This window comes from Pararge aegeria, chromosome 11 (genome assembly GCF_905163445.1).
Source record: "Pararge aegeria chromosome 11, ilParAegt1.1, whole genome shotgun sequence".
Lineage (NCBI taxonomy): Eukaryota > Metazoa > Arthropoda > Insecta > Lepidoptera > Nymphalidae > Pararge > Pararge aegeria.
The window spans coordinates 5,776,696-5,790,833 of NC_053190.1; the positions used below are offsets into that span (position 1 = coordinate 5,776,696).

The 14,138-nt window shown below is 36.9% G+C and overlaps 1 protein-coding gene across 1 annotated transcript; it reads left to right on the forward strand.

Moving 5' to 3' along the window:
- The first annotated feature begins 1,685 nt into the window (after positions 1-1,685).
- On the forward strand, positions 1,686-13,923 carry LOC120627332 (beta-1-syntrophin-like). The gene is made up of 7 exons (XM_039895310.1): positions 1,686-2,385; positions 4,034-4,228; positions 4,981-5,198; positions 5,986-6,071; positions 7,411-7,667; positions 8,303-8,493; positions 9,660-13,923. Exons 1-7 carry the CDS (start codon positions 1,890-1,892, stop codon positions 9,765-9,767), a joined length of 1,551 nt encoding a protein of 516 aa, XP_039751244.1. The 5' UTR covers positions 1,686-1,889; the 3' UTR covers positions 9,768-13,923.
- Positions 13,924-14,138: the final 215 nt, after the last annotated feature.

The following is a 14,138-nucleotide window of genomic DNA, read 5'->3' on the forward strand; positions in this document are numbered from 1 at the left end:
GGCTCAATTTTGGGTCCCTTATTGTTTCTGGTGTATATAAATGATCTGCCACACCATGTCAGGGGCACTTGTGAGATTGTACTGTTCGCAGATGATACATCTCTCATTTTTAAGACTGATAGAAACAAAGATAATTTTGACGACGTAAACCGTGCTTTGTCACATGTGTCAGACTGGTTTACTGTTAATAACTTACTTTTAAATGCAAAAAAAACTAAGTGTTTGGAATTTGTTTTGCCTAACGTAAAAAAAATTGATAAAAACATCATAATAAATGGAGAAACACTTAAAATAGAAAACTCCACTGTTTTTCTAGGAGTGACCTTAGATTGTAAGCTACAATGGGGTACCCATATAGAAAGCCTAGCGAGTAAACTCAGCTCAGCTGCATATGCAATCAGGAAAATTAGACAGCTTACCGATGTTGAAACAGCTAGGCTTGTTTATTTCGCATACTTTCACAGTATTATGTCCTATGGGATCTTGCTGTGGGGAAAAGCTGCAGATATTGAAAGTATATTTATACTACAGAAAAGAGCCGTACGATCAATATATAAACTTGGATCACGCGAATCGCTTCGTGAAAAATTTAAACAAATAGGTATTCTTACAGTAGCTTCGCAATACATTTATAGTAATATAGTCTTTGTGAGGCAAAATATTACTCTTTATAAATCAAAAGCTGAAATTAACAATCGACTTACCAGAAACGGTCATAAATTAGTGATATCTGCATATCGTCTGCGAAAGGTGCAGAACTCCTTTGTGGGGTTGAGTATACGCTTTTACAACATGATTCCTAAGGAAATTCTTGACCTACCAATGCATACATTTAAAAAATGTGTAAAAACGCATCTAGTACAGCGAGGTTACTATACATTTGATGAATTCCTCAATGACAAGGTAGAATGGAAGCAGCCAGCCTCGCTCTCATCTCCCGCAAGATAGCAAAATGATTGTAAATGTTGATGTTGGAAAAGAGCAACTACTGAGTTTCTTGCCGGCTCTTCTCGGTAGAATCTGCTTTCCGAACCGGTGGTAGAGTCACACAAACATGCATACTTGACGTTTCAAAAGTGCTTATAAAGTAGGCCTACTTGAAATAAATGAATTTGAATTTGAATTTGAATTTTAACTTTTTATCTAATTTAGAAAGGGTTCTAATCAAATATAAGAACCCTTACTAATGGTTATTCGTCGGATTATACAATTTTAAAAAGATTCGAATGGTTCTTTGGAGATATAAAAGTCTTAAAAAATGACAAAGTATTTAATCTGTATCCAATAATACTCTGTACTTTATTCTATGTTACCATACTAAAGACATTTATAACCTAATAGGGAAATCGTTTTATTCTGTACGCATAACCTACATAAGAGCGATGCTTTTATATTTCATCAAGAACCAATTTGCTAACCCTATAAAAAACACCTAGTACAAATCAATCAAATCAGACAGTAATGTCTTTTGTACAACAATATTGAACTATGCATGCATAAAAAACTGCTTTAAACAACTCTGTTCTTGTTAATGTTTGATTATGGTTATAAAATAAAAAAAATAATAATTAAAGGTAGTAGTCAACAATCATCTGTTTAGGGAAAATAAAATTTATCATGGTTAAATTTGGAGCGTAACGTCTAGCAACACTAACTTTTTCCTGTAAATAGTAATATTGATTGTAAAATGTGAATTGTATTGTGATTGTATTTATTTGGTGTCAATGCGTTAATAATGATATAATAAGAATTCATTTTATAAAAGGAAATATGTAAAAGAATATAAGGTCAAAACAAGTTTGTGAATGGTGTCTTTCGCGTTTCATTTCTGACCTTCGCATTTTGGCTCATACTATATTTACGGGTTTTAACAGAATTTATTGGGAATTATGGTGGAAAACGGTGCATCTAGTGGTGGCAGCGAAAGCCCCAACGCCACAGGCGTTAGGTCTGGCCTATTAGAAACACTTGTCCGCGGCGTTTGGTATAGAGTTCATTGTTCATTAGATGACGACTATTTGAGCGTGTGCCTGGATGATGGCTACGATGCTACCACGACCCTGAACGGTACCTTAAACAACAATAATGTAGAAACACCGAACAGCGACTTCACAGAAGTCCCCGAAGCTATAGCTAACCAGAAGCGCTTAGTACAAGTCGTCAAATCTGATAATAATGGCTTGGGTATATCAATAAAGGGTGGTATCGAGAACAACATGCCCATATTAATATCGAAAATATTCAAGGGCATGGCTGCTGATCTCACAGAACAGCTGTATGTCGGTGATGCTATACTTTCTGTAAATGGAGAGGATTTGAAAGATGCCACACACGAAGAGGCAGTTAAAGCGCTAAAGAGAGCAGGGAAAATGGTGCAGTTGGAAGGCAAGTAGTTTATTTGTTGTGCATAGCATACAAAACAAAATACTTCTGTTGTGTATTAAAACCACAAGATCTGCAATATTTATTGGTCACTTATACCAACGTATCCACATGGTACTGTCATTACAGTCCGTAGTCTTCCTTGTTTTGTTAAAAATTCTAAAGGATTTATTCATTTTCTAAGATTAGAGGTATCTATGTTGAGATCAAGCTATGTCTATGCAAAGTTTCACCAAGATTGGTTTAGCTCAGACGTCTTGCATTGGTAACTAACATAGAGTTTGAATTCCTCAAGGATATATTATCGATATTAAGCTTAATTTGCTATACTCCGTGAAAAGCAAGAGAATCTGTGTGGTGTAATTTATAACTTCTTCAATCCTTATACTCCACACCAATAGAGCAAATTTGCAACAACTTGGTCCTCTTTAAAGAGCTGTAGATAATCACAAAACAATGTTAGCATAGTGTTTGTTGGGCCATTGTTTACTGGTTTCATTAATAAATCCTAATTTTACTGAACAAACAGAATAGTTATCTTTAGTTCCTTCTTTAAATGAGATGTTAATTTAGTTACCATATATAATAGACACTGCTGTATAGCTGCTTGACCACCATAATTGAATTAACCTACAAGTCAATTAGGCAAAATTGAATGACTAATTTTGCCTAGCCTTATTAACATACAATTGCCTTATGCCATATATACTACAGTCAAGAATTCATATTGGTATTTTGTGTTGGTGCCAGATGAACAAATCTTTGTTCATCTGACATCACAATTTCATATATCAGTCATAACTATAAACTAGATGGATTGCTACATAAAGAAATGTGAACTGAGTTAAACATTGAATGGACAATTAATTGACTGAATGTATAAGATTTATTTAGATTTAAATATTTACAAACACAACCGAATAAGAATAGATGATAAAAGGAATATTTACAAATGTTTTATTAATTAGTGGATGCTAGCAATGTTGCCTGCATACATTTACTGACATCACACACTGACATCTCCAGAAAGCTAAAATTGTAGCTTACAGGCACTTTTAGCACCTATGGCTAGTCAAAATAGGTACCAAATTACAACAATATTACACACATACAACCTAGCCCCAAAGTAAGCATAGCTTATGGGTACTACAACTGGAAAATGATTTAATTATAGTTACATTATGGATCTACCTAGTCAAAATATGGACTTACATGGGAAACTTCATTTTTACATAGTTTTCATTTATGCAGTTGGTGTGATATTGTTTTTTTTATTGCACTACACGTTAGTCCTAGACTGCAATCTCAAGTGGTTGTAAGCACTAAGCCCTGATGCAGTCTAAAATGGTAGGGGGCTAATCTGCTACGTGTGCAGTTATATTAAACCCACATCCCTAATCGGTTTCTATGCAGCATTGGCAAGGAATGCTTAATTGCTTTCCTACATGTATTTTTGGTAGGATGATCAACTAGCCACAGCTCAAGCCTCCAATCAGACCAGATCAGAGGAATTTAGAAATAACAAATTCCCAAATCGGCCCTTCCTGGGATTGAACCTGGGACCTCCACTCATAAGACCTGTGGCGCTAACTGCTGCGCCAGGCCATTTGTCCTTATATATAATATACTAAAAATTTTACTTCTTGTACAGTTAAATACCTACGGGAAGTCACTCCATACTTTCGGAAAGCGTCCATCATAAGTGAAGTGGGATGGGAGCTGCAGCGTGGGTACATGGTGGAGGCACCACCGTCGCCGCCATCGCCGCGCCGACGCCGAGCCGACACCAGATATGTACCACTCCTCATGGCATGTGTCGCCAAAAATCTACGACACCATGACCCGGGTGAGGTTCAAAGAATTCGTTATAGAAATACATGTTTGAAAATTTATTTATCATCATTATTAACAAATTCTTTATGTATTTTATAGGAATATGCATCATTTAATTTAAATAATAGATTTAGTAACTATGTAGTGTATAAGCAATAAGTAATTTAGTCAGTGTATAAAAGCTATTTTTGTTTATTTGTTTATTTGAATCGTCGTTTAAGCCCGTCAATCCGAATTGGAGCAGCGTGTCTTGGTCTATGCTCTATAACCGTCTCACCCGCGAGAGACGCCGATGATGATAGTAAATAAAATAAATAATAAATATTCATTTAATTCAGACAGACAGTGTCCATATACAAATGGTTATAAATAGTTACAAATGGTTATAAATGGTTATTTGTTAGTAAGTGTTAGTAACAATTTTATCTAACTAAAATTGCAATCCTTGACATAGAATAATACAACGTCGTCGAGCTGCGTGGTGGGTCTATGCTCTATAACCGCCTCACCCGCGAGAGACGCCGATGATGATAGTAAATAAAATAAATAATAAATATTCATTTAATTCAGACAGACAGAGTCCATATAAAAATGATTATAAATGGTTATAAATGGTTATTGGTAGTAAGTGTTAGTAACAATTCTATCTAACTAAAATTGCAATCCTTTAGATAGAATAATACAACGTCATGACTTTATATTTTTGTACCTATGGAGCCTTGTAGCTACCGCTATCCAATGTTTATAATGATGATAATATTTCAGAGGAGCGCACAATAGAGATCTACTCCCCGGATGGGGTGCACGCGTTGGCATTGCGTGCACCGTGTAGCACGTCGGCGGCGGGTTGGCATCGCGCGTTGCACGCAGCGGCGCGACGGGCGGCGCGTGCGGCCTTGGCGCGCGCTCGGCCAAGACTTCGTCCACTCATAGGCGATGTTCGATACGCTGGCTGGCTCGCGAGACGCCCACCGCAGGATCAGGTGAGACTTAATTAATCTTCCGGCTTTCGACTACCTAGGGAAATAATCTAGCGCAAGGCTTCAGAGCATGGGGCTTGAAGCTCAAGATACTCCTTCGATATGACCTGGTTTTGATGAGAATCTGTTTAGGATTGAACTACCCATCAGCCATTCATCAACCGGCACGGTGCCTGTAGCACCTTGGATTGGAGATTAGACACAGAGGTTTACTACTACTCCGGAGAGAGGGATTTCTGGTATGATGGGGAGGGAAGATGTAAAGGAGAGATCGGGTTTCGACCGAGGGTTTCTGTTAGGCCTGTTTCTTAGGGAACCAGACCAATAACTAAGTGTGATACCTCAGTCTTAATTACGGGATCTACATGACATGCACTCACTCAACTAGTTCATTCGCTGACCTCATGACTGTGATGGGTGCTGAGACCTCTGACAAAAAACACCGTCAGGCCTTTACTATGAAATTAATAATTACCATTAAATATTTCGAATTTTAGAGAAAGTAATAAAGCCGTAGTTAAATAAATGCTTAAATAAAAGTTGATAACTAAAACCTCACTTCTATGCAAATTCAGGTTTGCGTAGAACCTCTATCAAACATCTCTATTAAAAATTAACACATCAGAAGAACAGCTATTTAACATTTATACTAAATTACTATTGATTGCGAAGTGAAAACGATATAACGGTCGGGCCAAAGGCGGTTTATAAATAAACCGATTTCTTTTACATGAAACAGTCGGTGAAACTATCAGCCTCAGCAAACTATTCTAATATACATTTTTTTCAGATGGTCGCTTCTGGAGGTTCAGATAGTTCGGACGATGCGGAAGGTTGGCAGCCAACTTTCGTAGCTATTACAGATCGCGAATTAAGGTAAGAATGTGCAATTTCTATTTATTTAGAGTGAGTTAGGACTACAGTTTTTTTTCGGGGGACCGAGTTGGAATCCCAGCACACACCTCACTTTTCTTAGTTATATGCGCTTTTAAGTAATTGAAATATCACTTGCTTCAACGGTTAAGGAAAACATTGTGAGGAAACCTGCGTGCCCGAGAGTTCTCCATAATTTTCTAAACGGCTTGTGATGTCCACCAATCCACAAATCCAAGACTGGGCCAGCATGGACATTCTTAACCCTTCTTATTATGGTATTTGACATGAATAAGAATAGATCTACTTTGTAATTTTGATGTCAGTCTTGAAATTTGTTACTTATTTTAATAATGTCGATTGGATTTAAGATAGTATTATTATAGAATCTAACAAAATGGGTAGGACCAGGCTGTAAAAGGAATGTGTGCAGATCTAAGAAAAGATGGGTTGATGATAGAATCCACATCGCTCGGACGGAGTGGATGAAACCTGCTCAAGGTAGAAAAGTGTGGAAAGATATGGACGAGGCTCTCACCCATCCTATGGCTACACTAACTTAAGAATTTATTGAAAATCACAATAACCACAAGTAGTTTGTAAGGATTGAAACTTTTTTGTAAATTTAGATGGAATATTAAGCTTATTATGTTTTTTTGCATGCAATCTAGGGCAGATTGTTTATCTAACAACATTGTAAAACCAATCAGCAAATAAACGAATTGAAATGAATTGGGAGGAGAACTGTGTCCTGTAGTGGGCCGGTAATGGGTTGATACGTTGCTGATGATGGAAGTCGTGTGGCGGGTGTACAGGCTGTACGAGGCGGCGCTGAAATTTGTTACTAATTTTAATAATGTCGATTGGATTTAAGATAGTATTATTATAGAATCTAACAAAATTGGTAGGACCAGGCTGCAAAAGGAATTTGGGCAGACTAAGAAAAGATGGGCTAATGATAGAATCCACATCGCTCGGACGGAGTGGATGAAACCCGCTCAAGGTAGAAAAGTGTGGAAAGATATGGAGGAGGCTTTCACCCATCCTATGGGATCCATCTAACATAAGGCTGAACATACTAACTCTAACTTAAGAATTTATTGAAAATCACAATCACCAAGGAGTCACAAGTAGTTTGTAAGGATTGAAAGTTTTTTGGAAATTTAGATGGAATAAATAAAGCTTATTATTTTTTTTTGCATGCCATCTAGGGCAGATTGTTTGTTTATTATATTATATCTACCAACATTGTAAAACCAATCAGACCTGTGCCCTGTGTAGTGGCTCGGTAATGGGTTGATATGTTGATGATGATGATGGATGTCGTGTGGTGGGTGTGCAGGCTGTACGAGGCTGCACCGTGGTCCGCGGAGGCGTGGTGCGCGCCCACGGAGAGCTTCAGTCTGGCGGCCACGCGGCTGGCGTGGTGGCGGCGTGGCAGCGAGGGCGCGGCGGCGCTGGGCGTGCGTGCGGGCACGCCGGCCGGCCTGTGCGTGCGCGCGCTGCGGGCTGACACCCCGCACGACCTGGCGGCCGTGGCCGGAGCCCTGGTGGACGGCGCGCACCACGCGGTGCGAGCGCAGCCCGAGTACACTTTCCGTGAGTATACATACTACAGTGGAGTCATTGGGTTTGGATAGAAGCAGGCGTTACTTTGCGGAATTCCCTGAAATGTCATGAAAATAAAGCTTTATTTTCTATAATCTGCGAAAAGCAGGAGAATCAATTATTCATTGTAAAGTCAAAATCTCCCGAGGATGCTTCGGTGTCGGAGCGAAACGTAAGTAGAGGGTACATTGCCGAAGATCTAAACTAGAAGAAAAACGGGAATAGGGGAGTATATATTTGGGTATCACATGGGGTGCCTGTGTCCCTGGGAGATATGAGGTCTCGCGGTAGCTCATTCCCATCTCGTCTCACGGTGGTCTTCCGTGATAAGGGGCAATGCCTTTTATATGAAATAAAAGCAATGAAATAATTGTTTTCATTATTAGACAAGTAAGAAAAAAACGACCATTCATTACGTGATGTTTTTAACTGTTTTTCCTGACTAAATGGTTGTCCCCTTTTTTAAATATCTTTATCGTACAACCATAAATTGGCATACAAAAGGCGGGCGTAATGCTGCATTTTGGTGGCCTTTGACGGTAACACAATTCAGTAAAATTTCCTAAATAAAAACAAATTACAAAAGTTAATTCTAACGGAAGTTAAGTTTTGCAAAAACTATGCAGGGTGCCGATACCGCGGCGCGTGCGCACGGCTATCACTTGGTGCGGGTGGTGTGTGCGTATGGGAGGCGGCGGGATCGCTGGGTCGAGGAGGGGCACGCGCGTTGTACCGCCGACCTCTGCACGCGTTGCGCGCATCCGCAGACGACGACCGTGCGGCGCTGTGGCTGCACTTCGCCGACGACGACACCCTTGTGAGTACCACGCGTTCTCACAGCTTATACCGCAACGATCGTCACTGGGACCGGCGATATCAAAGATATAATTTATTGACAATGATTTATAGCCTTTTTGCTTTGCCGATGGATTCAACTCTGGATAATCTGTATATTAAGAGACCATTAATTGCCCGAGGAACAATATTCAAAAGACTATTGCTTAAATTTTATTTTTTAAATTTAAAGCATTTGCTCGTGAACTGCTTCTTTACCCGGCTAATCAACGCGAAGGAGGGTAAATGTGCTTATCAGTATATGTGTGTTTATATCTATGTGGCGATTTAAAGTCCAAACACGTAGGCCGATTTTGATGATTCTTATGTCAATCGTCTTAACCGTGCATGTGTCACTGATCACAAAACTGTCAACAAAATTCACCAGTGTATACTAGCCAGACGCCATTATATTATCAAAATGGAAGAAATAAAAATCGATGCCTTTGAATAGGTATCAAAGTTAGGGTCTTACGTAATTTTTTATCTTAAATTAATATTAATTTATTCATTCGCTATAATTTAGTAGCGAAGGAATTTCTGTAACGCTTATACCTACCAAACTATAAGCTGTGATAGTGTAGGTGGCTAAATGTGTTTTTTAAACAAAAAATAATGGAAATCAAAGTAAAAAATTGTTACAGATAGTTCTATCCATTTGTTTTACTTCTTGCTTTTCTATTCCTGCTATTACCAGTCACTGATCTGAAAAGTTATCTTATAGATAAGTGTGTCCTTGGCCACATATTTATCGTTGAATAAAAGCAGGTGTTACATTGCAGAATTCCATGAAATGCAATGAAAATTAAGCTTAAATTTGCTATACTCCGCGAAAAGCATAAGAATCGGTGCAATTTATAAGTTCCCCAATCATAAAGATTGGAGAAACTATAGATTGCACCGTACAGATTCTCCTGCTTTTCGATTTTTCAATTCAATTTTCATTGCATATCATTCTTTAATCCTTGTCACTTATTTTGGTTATAAAAAGCTTGTTTCCGGCTTCGTTAACAGTCACTGTCTTAGTGAGATGAACAAAGAATACTTTTTGACGTTTCCTCGTATCGAGTTCAGAAGCTTTCACGGATGTGACATAGTAGGTAAATATAGTTTAGTTCGTTTAATAATTTTCGGATTTTAACTTCTTAGGAATTAGACATGGAAGGCAGCCCGAAGCCAGCGGTATTCATCCTGCATAATCTGCTATCGGCTCGCGTTCACTCTTTGCCGGGAGAAACGGCGACCCATCCGCTATAACCCGACTTGGACGCTTCACCCGAAGCAAAGTCTCTCGCCAACATCCTAGCATTCCAAGTAACTATCAACAATAACTAATATGTACGAATATGTTATAAATTATTGATTAATCTATTATCATTATAAGATGATTTCCTAACCCCCCAATGAAAGCTCTTTTATAATAAATGTGCAAAATTTTGACCGAACATATTTTCAAGCCTTTTAGTTTTTGGGTATCAAACCAACGCCAATGTAAAATAGATCTTTGTACATTCTATTCTACTGATTTATATTAGTTACGTTCGCTAGGAAGGCTAACTGTAGAGTTTTGACGCGATTAAGCTTTTAAACAAAGTAAGTGAGGTCAATTTAATTTGGCGCTGCAGTTTAGATACTCAAAAACGTATTAATTTCGATATTTTCATCGGTAATTTTCTAGCAAGTGAGAAAATGGAGACAACTCTGAGCTGATAATGGCGGTATAGGGAAGTGCAATATTTGTACGTACAGAAGTCGTTCGTTTTCTCTAGTCTCTGGTATATTATGCTTGTCGATGGTGTTATATGTAGGTTGTTGATTTTGATTGGATTCTATAACGTTTGAAACTGAAAGATTTATATGTAAAGACAAGTTAATGGTTTGTGAACACCAAAAGAAAAGAATATAATATAATGTTAGGCTTTTTGCATGGCTTTGAATTTCTAATCGTTTTTAACAGCTTAAATATTGTATTATGTAAAAATATTTTTACGTAGACCCACTATAAAAAATGAAAATCTTATATCGGCTTAAATTAGTGAAATTCGTGTGCATAAATTCCGCTAAAGTGGAATAAAGTACTAGGAAGACATACCGTAATAACATTTCGAAAATTCTTGGTCAGGACATTGCACTTGTTTAAGAGAGCTTTAAATGAAAGTCAATTTTATTAGTCAACGATAATAAAACGAAAATGTTGATTTTGTAAGTTTGAACTTTATTTTAACAATAAAACTATCGTGAATGATGCTCATAATTATAATGAATTTATGTAGGTTTTATAACTTGCTATATTGGAGGTGTATGCCCAACTAGATTCCAACCGGCCTTAAACATAATTTCGTTAAATTTTCCTCGCGACGGTTTTGGATTTTAAGCATTAGATGCTCAAGCGCTGATTATTTAGACAAAGATGGAGAGGTTTTAAGGAGCCAAGTCAGCCATTTCGCGCAGTTTGCTTTGGACTGCTTCGCGTGAACGTCTAGTGCGGTATACACGAACCTAATAGTGAGTAAAGCCTTATATATTCGTAATGGCACCAACTTTACGATAAAATGCGGTTTGTTTATGCGGAAATAAATTGTTGTTTATTGTATTTTTCATGAACTAAGTCTCTTTGGGTGATTTTACAGTAATCTATGTATCTAAATGATAATGCAAATACGAAGGTATGTTTCATGGTTTCTTCTATTTTAAAGCAGCAACGGATCGATGCGATTTTTTGCAAAGAAATAGTATAAGTCGGTCATGCTTTAAATAATTTCGGCAACCTTTTCGTATAATAATGATTAAGTAAGGACCTTGTTTATGAAAAATCCAATCAACAGCCATTGTCTTTACTCTGCTCTTTATTTTTGGCGAAAACAATTATGTTATTATTGTCCGTTTTTTATTATTACCATCACAGATTTTTTGTAAATAGGAAGATGCAAATTAGAAAATGTTGTATTTCATCCGGCCGATAAAAAAGAGAGGTTTTAGATTGTGTAAAGGTTGAAAATATAATCTTTACTCTAAATAAGGTGAACTTTTAATGTGACCTTGAGCATCCATCTAAACTAGTTATGTCTTCACGAAGGCTATTAAATTATTACATTTTCTCAGGAAACTTTTCGGTTCATAAGGGTGGTTGTTACCTTGATGATAAATAGCCTATAATCTTGCCCAAGAATTGAGCTATCAAATGTAAATAAAGAATTTTCAAATCCGACTGTTAGTTCCAGATACATACTTTTATAGCTCTATCATTAATTTAGGTGTGACATCTATAATCTCTATTAGTTTTAGTTTTTCAACCGATCGACGTACACTACTGGACATGAGTTTTTTGTAGGAACAAGGGAGTTCTATAGTCTACAGTTTCGGGCCGTTTGTCGTCGTATGTCGTCTGTGGTTTCTTGACTATTTGTAAAAATCGCGTGAAAAAAAAATCCGTCTCACATACTTGACCATGCTACTTGATTGGCAAGAAGATGAAATACAATAGCTTCTAATTTCTGCATATTAAAGAAACGTTAGCAATCAATACCTCATAGGTAAGCTTTATTTTTATATGTTGTTAATTTCTTAAGGAATGCGACAACACGGAACGGAAATGATTCCCGACGATACGGAAATGGTTTTTTTTTTTCTGTGAGCTTGCATTGTGAATGATAAATAAGCATTATTGTAAATGGACTTCAATTCATTCCAAAGCTAAGGGTGCGTTCTACTGAAGCGTTGATTAGCTGAGCGCGCGACGACTTAATTATCTCTCCCGTTCCTCGTATATTCCTATAGGGATGACATAATGGGGAGACATAACTTTCTCGTGGTGCACATGCTACCCTCGCTGGTCTGATCTGATACTGGTGACCTATTTGTAGTAATACATAAAGCATTCTGTTCAAAATTTTTGTGCCATTTGTGGACCACTTGTTGCCCACGCGTATAACCAACTTCATACAAAACTATGCCACATTACATAAATCTTATATTTCATTGATTTCTGTTGTCTATGAGTCGATATGTGCTATGGTCACTAGTATCGAAAATAGCGAAAAATAGCTCCAGAGGAAAATGATATTTATTCGTTAGTTTTAAAGTTTAAATTGGCCCACATTAGAAATGTGTCAGTCAGTGATCTCGGCAGAACTTTTGTGGCAAGAGTTTTGATACTACAAAATTGTGAAAATAATTTGCTGTTGGCTTAACTATACGGTACAATATTATAGTATGCTCTCTAGCAGTTTAAACAGGATGTTTTTTCTCGCGGGCCTCAAACGCACCCTTAGGATACTAGGATAATATTAAAGGGTGGGTTTTTTTTTTGTTTTATTTGCTACCTAAGGGGGTAACCTGGACTCTTCCAAAGAACGAATCTCAAATTTTTATTTAATTCTAAGACAGTAAGGAGTTGTATAATATGTTATCGATTATAATATATTTTTTATAATTTATTTGTTGTATATAAATGTAGTTGTAGTGTTTATAATCGAGAATACATTCCCAGAATGTAGTATAGATTTGCTTTAATAAGTGTAGGTATGTTTAATCTCAAGTATTGTTAAGGTTTGAATAGCTAAAATTATGCTGAATGTATCATTAAGGTGGTTGCATACGTAACTGCAAGCTTGACATTCCTGCTTGAACAATAGTTTTGCGCAAGCTTGCATAAACTAACAGTTTATGCTTAAGCCGTCATTTAATATATATGCACTAATTTTAATTTATAATATAAAAGATTAAAAGTAAAAAGTCGACAAATTTTTCAGGTCAAATGTGGCTATCAAGCAGAATTACGTATAATCTTTTAAGATACACTACAAAGGCTAATGATGCAATTTCATCACACACAAAATAACTAAATGAGTGTTCGCTCGTGCTAGCCCTGCAGTTGCACGTGCAACCACCTTAACGTGTTGTTTAACAAATGTGCGAGACGCATGAGAGGTCCTTTTTATATGGGCTATTGTATTGATAATAACTCTCGTATTGATGTTTGTAAGTATTACATACTCATATAGAAAAATTAAGGTTCATTTTAAACATATCGGCGTTAATATTTTCCTGGCTACCGGAACCGTGGAACCTGTCAGGGACGTCTTGACATTAAGGTTTTTATCTCTTAACTTAACTAACTTAAAATTAACTTTATTGCACAACCAAACAAACACGGCTACAAAAGGCGGACCTAATGCTAAAGCATTTTCTACCAGCCAGGTTATGTTTTTAAACGTCATGAATATCAGCGTCAGAAATTTTTATTTTTGGCAATTGTTTGTGCACAGTGTTTTGCTGCCGATTTAGTTACAAAAAACCATAATACACAGCCTCTGTATAAAATCGTTAATTTTGTATTTAAATTGGTCAACCCAATGTTTGGATGTTTGGACAACCCTCGTAGGCTTCTGCTTATACGCTAACGAGCACGTACAAATCCTATATAAATATATAAAAAATAATATATGTATATATATATATATATATATATATATATATATATATATTTATATATATATATAAATAAATAAATAAATAAATTATGTCTGCGTCCCTGACGGAAAAATGACGATTTGCCGGCCCTGATATGTTCGGATAGACCATAAACATTTTTTTTAAACAGGCAATATTGTTTGATCACATTTAAAC

What these genes read in the sequence shown, in the direction of transcription:
- LOC120627332 (XM_039895310.1), top strand. Translation starts at nt 1,890, where the DNA reads ATGGTGGAAAACGGTGCATCTAGTGGTGGCAGCGAAAGCCCCAACGCC. An exon ending in ATTACAGATCGCGAATTAAG is followed by an intron (nt 6,072 to 7,410) that starts GTAAGAATGTGC and finishes GTGGGTGTGCAG; the next exon opens with GCTGTACGAGGCTGCACCGT. An exon ending in TCGCCGACGACGACACCCTT is followed by an intron (nt 8,494 to 9,659) that starts GTGAGTACCACG and finishes TTAACTTCTTAG; the next exon opens with GAATTAGACATGGAAGGCAG.